Source organism: Chiloscyllium plagiosum, chromosome 5 (genome assembly GCF_004010195.1).
Source record: "Chiloscyllium plagiosum isolate BGI_BamShark_2017 chromosome 5, ASM401019v2, whole genome shotgun sequence".
NCBI classification, from domain to species: Eukaryota; Metazoa; Chordata; class Chondrichthyes; order Orectolobiformes; family Hemiscylliidae; genus Chiloscyllium; species Chiloscyllium plagiosum.
The window spans coordinates 50,996,110-51,006,046 of NC_057714.1; the positions used below are offsets into that span (position 1 = coordinate 50,996,110).

At 38.3% G+C, this 9,937-nt stretch overlaps 1 protein-coding gene across 16 annotated transcripts in view; it reads left to right on the top strand.

The window, feature by feature from the left end:
- Window positions 1-9,689, top strand: part of zgc:110045 (uncharacterized protein LOC664755 homolog) — a 269,628-nt gene extending 259,939 nt beyond the window's left edge. For 13 of the 16 annotated variants that reach the window (XM_043690071.1, XM_043690074.1, XM_043690085.1 and 10 more), the window contains one exon: window positions 2,607-3,801. In XM_043690071.1, the coding sequence (XP_043546006.1) occupies window positions 2,607-2,952 (346 nt within the window). In that variant the 3' untranslated portion in view covers window positions 2,953-3,801. Of the gene's footprint in view, window positions 1-1,110; window positions 2,106-2,606; window positions 3,802-8,938 lie in introns of those variants that run through there. The other 3 variants (XM_043690088.1, XM_043690087.1, XM_043690086.1) reach the window with 3 other exon arrangements.
- The last annotated feature ends 248 nt before the right edge of the window (window positions 9,690-9,937 follow it).

The window sequence follows — 9,937 nt, forward strand, 5'->3', positions numbered from 1 at the left end:
TTGGACTATAACCTGGTGTTGTGTGATTTTTAGCTTTGTCCATCCCACTCCAACAATGGCTCCTCCACATCTTAGGAAACTAGCAACTGAAGCCAAACCAGTCACTTCCTGGGCCTTTGATGCAGCATTTGTCTCAAAAAAGATAAACTGCTCACCTTGACGAAAAAGCTATGTCTGTGCTTTTGCCTGTGATATACCAGGTTGTCTGTGGAATGTTTACATGAATCCCCAGCAAAAAAAAACAAATCAGTGCCACAGTGACCCCTAATAGTGCTTGGAGTGTAGGCATCTGACATTCACTTTGTGGGGTACCCTCCCAAGCAGAGAATCCTTTCGTTGCCAGCCAAATGTTAAGTGTGTTAAAAGTATGAAGAAAATGCTGCAATGAAGTTGCTCTACATCAATCTCAAGCTCTTTCTGACTTGGAAGAAGGGGTTATGACTCAATTTTGTTAATGCTCACAGAACATACACCACAGGTGAAAATAGTGCATTTTAAGAGAAAGGAAAGTGTTGCACTTTTTAAAGCACTTTAATGACCCTAAATGGATATTATATGGAGTCGTGATCCAGGGCCTTTCTGACAAAACAGATGGCTGTATGAGAACAGTATGGGATCAAAAAGGAAGAGGATGCCCATTTTGCCAGCAAAATCTCAATGGTCTCAGGTTTCCTAACCCTATTCCTGCCTCTGTTGGAAGACAAACATTTTATACCAACATCTCTGCTCTTAAGTTCTATTCTCCCAGAAGTGGATTTCCTACAATTAATAATCTGTATGATTCCTTTTTCCAAAATATTTTGGAAAGCAAATAGATTTTTGAAAAAACCTGTAAGTGCACAGATTCGTGCAGCAGGAACATAGGAGAAAATCATAAATTACTACAAATTGTCTTTCTTTTGTAAACATGAAGTTATTTAACAGGATGCAGTCCCAATCTTTGAGGAAAGTACTGATTTAAAAATAAGTAATTACTAGTTAAATATTGATTGATATTTTAAGATTAATACTGTTCTTTAAGTTTAGATTAGAAATCATACAGTCAAACCTCTTTATAGTGAACTTGGTTATTACAAACCTTCCATTAGAACAATTTCCTTTCTGTTACAGCATATAGTGTTCAACCCCTGTTAAAATCAAGCAAACCAGCAACTGTTTCTCAATGATTTACAGCTCAACTCCCACATTTGCAAAGGTTTTTACCCCATTATTATGAGCTGGTCAGTAGTCATTGTTTTGACACTCACAGGAAGTGCGTAATGATATCACCAGGCATGATTCCAGCTCATGTGCGACAGTTGGAAAACCCAGTGCAGCAGCTGTGTCTGTGGTAAAGGAATAAAGTCAGCTCAACCCTCGATAGAATGAAGTCCCAATGAGGAGAACTACTTGGCCATTCCCCATGGGTTTGTAATAATGGGGTCTGACTGTATATTGTTAATATCTCCAAGTTGCATTGAGAAAACTTAAAAATGTCATATTCAATAGCCAGTACAAAATTTGTGTAAAAATATTAATTTGGTAGAATGCCTATTCTAATATGATTTTAAAACAGTATTATTAAATCATAGTTCCAGCACTAATATATACTGTAAAGATAAAAGGAAGGTTTTGTTGCTTGTTGGAAATTATCTTGTTATAGCAATAGTTATGTGTCTAACAATCAGTAAGCATGTTATTATCATAATATAATAATTTTATAACTTTTCAAATATCTAAAATTAAGTCAACTGATCTTTTGCACTTTTACTTATATCTAATAGTGTACAATGTATCATAAATGTATATGTGCTATATCAACATGAAATGTGAGAAAATATTGTTTTAATTTACCCTTTATACTCCAGTAATTTGTTAGTGTATCTTTACATATAGGATTAGTGCCCTTGTATAAGTTTGGTTTATAAAGCATAACTGTGCACTTCTAAATGAATTTTAATTCTTATATTTCAATTAGTATTATATTTGAAAATCTATTTTTCAAAATATTGCAACAGCTGTGTTTGTACTGTACTGAAGGAGGAAATGGAAACAATGCAACATTTAATAAATAATGTGGTTAATTTTAATTACAATTCAATGAACCGGTCTTAAAATTTTCTGACTCCTTGAATTTATCATGTTGTTATTTTTCAAAATTATGTAAAACAATTCAGACAAGAGTACTTATAGTAATATAATTTCTTATATGAAAAAAATAGTATTTGAAAACCTTTCCAATTCAGATGATTTTATTTGTGCTGGAGATTATATCTTAAATATTTTAAATTCTTGGTCTTCAAGTTTGCTTCTCCATCATTAGTCATTATATACATTTCCTCAGATTAATTTTACTCATGATATCAAATTTTTAATTTGAAAAGACTTTGAGGTCTCAGTAATGTTTCATCATCAAAATCATTAAATACCCTTTTGTTATTTCTCTTCTTTAACACATAACATGTTCCCCCCTTGATCCTAATCTCTCCTCTTTTACCTCCCCATTTCCCTTTCCATTTGTTGACCAATCTAATCCCACCCTGTATGTGTCCTCCTATCCTTCCTCTCTTCCTCACCCTGGCTTAACCTCCCCAACTGTTTATTCCTATTCCTTTCTTCGTTTGCAGCTTAGAGATGGCTAAAGTCAGCACCCAGACTGCTTCCGTCACGAACCCTGTTGACCTGAACGTGAACCTCTCTCAGTCTGCCACCCCTACCTCAACCCCCACCTCTGTGGCTGTTATGGCAGCAGCAGCTGCCTCCATGGTTAATGTGAATACCTCGTCTCCTTTACCAACACCCCACTATGCTGTTCCTGTTTCCAATCTGCTTGGCATGAAAACTGTCCCGCTCCTGGCACTTAATGCCACAGCTGCTATGGGTGTCCCTGGGAATCTATCTGCTTATACTCCTAAAATTCCTTCAACAAGTGGGGTTAAGAAATCTGACCGGCAGAAGTTTGCTCCATACTGAAGTAATGTGAAGGCGGTTTTCAAGTCTCTCCCAAATCAATAGCTAATAATAGATACTAAGGAAGCATTTTAAATGTTTATCATTTCTAACAGTTGAGATCTAAAATTGTCTTTCATGTTCCATTACTATTAACAATATGATGCAATTAGTTCCAACAGCTAATTGACATACCACATAATAAAATATTTCTCACAGTCTAAGACAAAATGGTAAAGAATATGAGGTGCACTGTTTTTGTAAGTAATATTAGGCAAAAACAAACAAGTATGAATTATTTCACAGTAGAGAAATTATCACAATTTTCCACTGGAGAAGAGAAGCATTAGAACAAGTCAAACACAGAAAAAAGTTGAAGGAGAATGATAAACGTTGTGAGTTAAATTTTTATCTTCACTGTCAGAGAGCAATCTATAAAGTGGAATGTACTGGCTATGGCCTCACATCACCACTGGTAATCAGTGGTGTCCTGCTGCAACCGCTCCTTGGAGCCTGAGTGAGGTTAAATGTCAATCTGGCAATTAATGTGAGAACCACTCCCATTTCCTAATTCCCACCATTCTCCCCTCCACCTCACCAACAACCCCTCCTCGTGAATCCCATCTGGCACTATTCACCTGTTTCCAGGGATCCAGAGATGGTCCTTGATGAAGGTGTTGGAGCATTACTAGCCACACCCACTACCCTCGGCAGTGCTATTGCAATACAGAGTTGCTACCCCTGATTGGCTTGTGGCCTTCAGCCAGTACTGAAGACATATGCACCACAACTTGTGACCCTAGCCAAGCTGTTCCAGTACAGGTTTTTTTTAGATTCAATTACTTACAGCGTGGAAACAGGCCCTTCGGCCCAACAAGTCCACACTGACCCTCTGAAGAGCAACCCATCCAGACCCATTTCCCTCTGACTAATGCACATGGACAATTTAGCATGGCCAATTCACCTAACCTGCACATTTTTGGACTGTGGGAGGAAACCAGAGCACCTGGAGGAAACCCACGCAGACACGGGGAGAATGTGCAAACTCCACACAGACAGTTGCCTGAGGCTGGCATTGAACCTGGGTCTCTGGTGCTGTGAGGCAGCAGTGCTAACCACTGTGGCACTGTGCCACCCACAATGCTATGACAATGTTGGAAGTTGCCCAGTTATATCCTGTCCAGAAGAAACAAGACAAATCCAACCTATCTAACTACTGCCCTATAAGCCTACTCTCTATTATCGGCAAAATGATAGGAGGGGGGGTCATTGACATGCCACTTGCAAAGGAATAGCCTACTCACTGAGTAATTTGGGTCTGCTTCTGACCTCATTACATGCCTTGGTCAAAACATTGATAAAACCGATGAACTCCAGAGGTGAGAAGCAAATGACTAACCTTGAAATTAAGGCAGCTTTCAACCTGATTTGGGTCAAGGACACTTAGCAGATGTAGAGCCAATTGAAATTGTTGGGAAACCTCTGTCCAGTTTAGAATCATACCTTTCACAAAGTAATATGGTTCTGGTTGTGGAAGATCAGTCATCTCAGTTCAAGGAAATTTTCTCAGCTTAATGTTCTAGGTCCAACTATCTTCAACTGCTTCATAAATGTCCTTTCCTCAATCATGAGGTCAGAAATGGGGATGTTTGCTGATTGCGCAATAGTAAACACCCTTCATGATCCAGAAGATATTGAAGCAGTCTGTGTCCATAACACTATAAGATATAGGGGTGGAAATTAGGCCATTCAGCACATCGAGTCTGCTGCGCCATTCAATCATGACTGATAAGTTTCTCATCCTCATTCTCCTGCTTTCTCCCCTTAACCCTTGATCCCCTTGATTCTCAAGAACCTACCTATCTCAGTATTAAACATAGTCAATGACATGCCCTCCACAGCCTTCTATGGCAATGAATTCCATAGATTCACCACTCTCTAGCTGAAGAAGTTTATCCTTATCTCCATTCTAAAAGGTCTTCCCTTTACTCTAAGGCTATGACCTTGGTCCTAGTCTCTCCTACCAATGGAAAGACCTTTTCAACATCTACTCTGTCCAGGTCTTTCAGTATTCTGTGTTTCAATTAAATCCCATCTCATCCTTCTAAACTCCATTGAGTATAAATCCAGAGTCCTCAAATGTTTCTCCAATGTTAAGCTTTTCATTCCTAGGACCATTTTCATGATCCTCCTCTGAACACGCTCCAAGGCCAGTACATCCTTCCTGAGGTATGGGGCCCAAAACTGCCTTATAGAGCCTTATGTTCAAGTCCTCTCAAAATAAATGCCATCATTGCATTTGCCTTCCTAACTACAGACTCACCTTGCAAGTTTACTTTGAGACAATCCTGGACTATTACTCCCAAGTCTCTTTGCACTTCAGACTTCTGAATTTTCTCCCCATTTAGAAAATACTCCATGCCTTTATTCTTCAACATGAAGCCAGACCTGGACAACAATCAGGCTTCAGCTGATGGATGGCAAATAACATTCACAACACACACATAATAAGCAATGACTTGTCTGCATGAGTGCAGTTCCAACAAAACTCAAGAAGCTTCACACCATTCAAGACAAAGCAGCCTATTTGCTTGGCACCTTATTCACTACCTTTAACATTCATTTCCTTCACCACTAATGTACAGTGATTTCAGATGTAACATCGCCAGACACACTGCAATAACTGAAGGGTCGTTCAACATCACCTTTCAAACTCAAATCCTTTACCACTTAGAAGGACACGGAGACCAGTTACATGGAGGATCACCAAGATATGCAAGTTCCCCTCCAAGCCCCACTATCGCTGTCTCAAAATCCTAGAAATCCCTTCCGAACAGTATTGTGGGTGTACCTACACCCCAAAACCCACAATAGTTTAATAGGACAATGCACTACCACCTTCAATTAGGGAGAGGCAATAAATGCTAACCTTGCTAGATTAAATCCTTATCCCATGAATGGAAAAAAAAAAATTCAAAGCTGGCTGGCACCTCTTGGATACAGAGTTCCCATCTGACTGGTACCTTTGTCATGGGAGCAGGACAAAGCTGGCCAGGTAAGTGCATGTTTGCTCATAAATAATGCTTGGCCTTCACAGAGAGAAGCAACGCAGGTTCCTACCAGTTGTCCAATCAGTGGGAAAGTGCCATCGCATAAACTAAATCCCACCCAGAGCTTTTCACTACATCAGTGCCTCTGATCTCAGGAATGAAAGTTAGTCTGGGTCCCATATCCTGATTACTCTCCATTGGTTTCTAGAGTATACACATAATGAAGATCAGTGAGTACAGGATTGACCTGGTCTGCAAGGCTCTAAATGGTCAAATTGCCTGTGAACTTTTACATTATAGAGATTGAATTTTCTGCAGAGATAAGGATCCTGATGATGGGCTGGAAAGTCGGGGTAATCCTGAGCCACAGCTTTTGGGACTCCCTGCTCTATTTAACCAAAGTCAGGTTACTGACTGGCTGCCACAGGGCCACTGTCCCTTTAAAGGATGACTGCGTGTCCTCAGAAGCTCTGGTTAAAGCTCAGTCATGCCATTAGAAGAAATAGCCACTATTGGGATTGTGTTTGGAAGAGGAGGAAGCTACGGAAGTATACCTTTGTCTCAACTAGGATCTGGGGACATGGAGTCAAGCCCAAGTAAGAAGCAGGGTGGGTTGCCAAGTTCAGGCAGCTCTTTATTTGGTGGGCAGCTAGTTGTGTCAGGTGGCTCCTTCATAGGTAGTCTGCTGATATGACAGGGAGCCCAGCTGCAATGGAAGAGGTCTTCATTGACCACATACGTGGCTCAATTGACTTCTGGATGAGAAGGTTATACTTAAATGTCATGGCAGTGGGGACACATGAACATTCCATCCTCTATTTTCTCTCATAGTTTTACAGGGCTCTCTGCCAGGAATAAACCATTGCCTAAGGGTGAAGAACAGCTATTTGACAGTGCACTAGAGACAGCTGGGACAGCCAGTACAACTGGATAGAAACAGAGTTAGCATTTCAGGTTGATGATTTACTCTTCATCTGGAGAAAGGTCACCACCTGAAACGATAACTCTGTTTTTCTCAATAGATGCTGCCTGACCTGCTGAATATTTCAACCAATTTCTGTTGTTATTTGAATTCTAACTTAGTTTGTTTTTAATGACTAACAGTTCATGTAATGTACTGCTGAACAACAATGACAATCGCTTCTAAACTGGTATTTGTGAAAAGGAGTGAAAATCTTAAATTTGGTCATCTGTTAGTTGTGTTAATTTGTCAATATTAAGCAGTTATAAGCAAATAAAACTAAAGGGTAAGTTGTTAATACATGGTGATTGATGGAGAAAAATAGTATGTTAGCAGAAAAGCATTGTATTTATGGATATGAATATTAAGAAGTCAGTATGTTTACATGTGAGGAATTAGACAAGGGTTAAAGCTGGACTGAGATAAATTAGAAATCAATAAATTTGATCAATCCTATCATACATGGCATGATACCTTATACAGCCTAGATGCAAAAACTTGATCTAAATTACAAACATCACATGGAAAACATCTTCTCTGTAGCTCAGGAGCGAGTTAACAAATGAATAGTTTAGCCTTTCAGACCAGAAAGATCCCAAAATGAGTCCTGATCAGTACTGAATTAACTATATTCAGGCAGCTAGCAACTTCAGTGGTTGAGTTATCAATGAGAAAAGCTGCTAAGAAGTTGTTGCTTCTGTTTGCTATCCAGCAACCTCTACTTAAATTGAATGCATTGCAAGCAGCAGGATGAAGACAGCATTGGACCCAGCTCTGCTACTTTCTAACTGAATAGTCTTGACTGTCACTGCACAAGCTCACCCAGTAATAACTGTGATTTGGGTTTCTTGTTGAAAATAACCAGTACCACACAACTAACTCCAAAGACCTAGCCTCTTAAAGTATAAGAGGAGGGAAATTACAGAAATAAAAAGTTTTTATACTCATGGGAGGTGTGAACATTTTACAGATAATATTGAATATTTTTAAAAGTCATTCTGGAAGGAAGTGCCATCCAAATTATGGTTGTCATTGCGCTTAAAATACAAATTATTAGATTAAATTACTTACAGTGTGGAAACAGGGCCTTCGGCCCAACAAGTCCACACTGAAAGGCCGAAGTGCAACACACCCTGACCCATTCCCCTACATTTACCCCTTCACCTAACAATACGGGCAATTTAGCATGGTCAATTCACCTAACCTGCACATTTTTGGACTGTGGGAGCAAACCGGAGCACGCAGAGGAAACCCACGCAGACATGGGGAGAATGTGCAAACTCCACACAGTCAGTCGCCTGAGGCGGGAATTGAACCCGGGTCTCTGGTGCTGTGAGGCAGCAGTGCTAACCACTGTGCCGCCCACTTGGAAAATAACGTCAGTGAATTCATCAATGAGTTAAATATCACAAAACATTCTTGTCTTTATCTGTTGGAGCTAGTTTATATCACATTTCCTGTTTTGTCTATTCATCCATTTTTAAGTTTAGTTTTGCGCCTCTGACAAAATAACATTGTTTCAGTCACTTTCTGAATTCAAAAAGGCCATCAACAAACTGTGTTCATTCATCTTCATTTTTCAGATAAATGTACAAATCCTTAATTGTATCAAGTGAACTTGTAAAAGAATACAAAAAAATACAATCTGTGAAGAAATTATATATCAAAACCAGCCCTAGTATGGTGTTGTATAGGACTATGCACCTTTTTAAGTATTACAATAAACGTCATTGTTGTATTCTGGAACTCATTACTATTTCAGCAAAATTACACTAATATGTACTTTAGTGGTAGAATTGCTGTTTTTAATGTTGGCTATTCATTCATGTTTTTGTTTGCTTGTATATAATGAAAATATTTAGAAACAATGTCTAAGTATCCAAGCTACTGTCAGGCTTTACCAATGAATCATGTACCTGGTTTGTTGTGTCCCAACAAAAATTCATGGTTGAGAAGTACTTTGTTTATCTTTTTTCTTGATTTTGTTCCTCCATTTTAGGCTGACTTCAGAAGTTTCTGGCCTGGGGGCTCAGTAATATATCCATCTTACAAACTGCATTAATCACAACACAAAACCATTTTCTCTGGAGCATGATTTCTGTGGACTGTAATCTATAAGATAAGAGAAATTTCCTAACATTTCTAACATGGTTGAGAATTAAGAATATTGAGAAATAAATGTTTTTGCTGTCTTAATGGTTAAATAATCTAACTCCAGTGTTACTACATCATTTTTTATGATTCTATACATTTTGTGACTCACATTAATAATTAAATATCCTTTAAATATTCTGGTGTTTAATTTTTTAGCTACACTCATAACAAACCATAATCTGGTAGATTCCAATTCTTCATCTTGTGTTTCAGGCATTCAAGCAAATTCAATCATAATCTTTTTATAAATAGCAGAGAACCTCAGAAAACCTGAAGTCTACTAGCCACATCATTAAATTTAATGTTTTAAATATTCTTGTTATGGGTTTGATTTAAATGCTTGTGAAAATTATACTTCGTACATGCTCAAATGATACCACACTGGAGTTTTCAAAAATGTAAGATATGTTTATTCAATATCTACATAATTGTGTAATAATTTAATCATTAAAATTACTGAAGGTCACTCATCACCCTTAATGATTAGATTTTAAAATTTACTAACATAAGAAAGTTTTCATTGAGTTTCTATGTGGTTTAGAAATTCCTAAGGCCTGTACTGAAATTTTCATAAAATATTTAGTCCTTGTTTTAAATTGCTTGTTTGACTCTGCTTTTCTTATTCAGTGTTCTTACGCATAACGAAAGGTGCGTTAAACCATTCCTTATTTTCCCTCTGAAGAAGACATAAAATGTATTAAGCTCAGACCTCTTATCAGAATGAGGAACTATATTTAGAACTTCGAATGGACAGAAGTTTACAAACTTATCTTTGCTCTGTGTGAAACTCGAGGCCAGGATCTTTCCCAACAGAAGCAGTCTAGTCCAGGCTAGGAATCCAGGC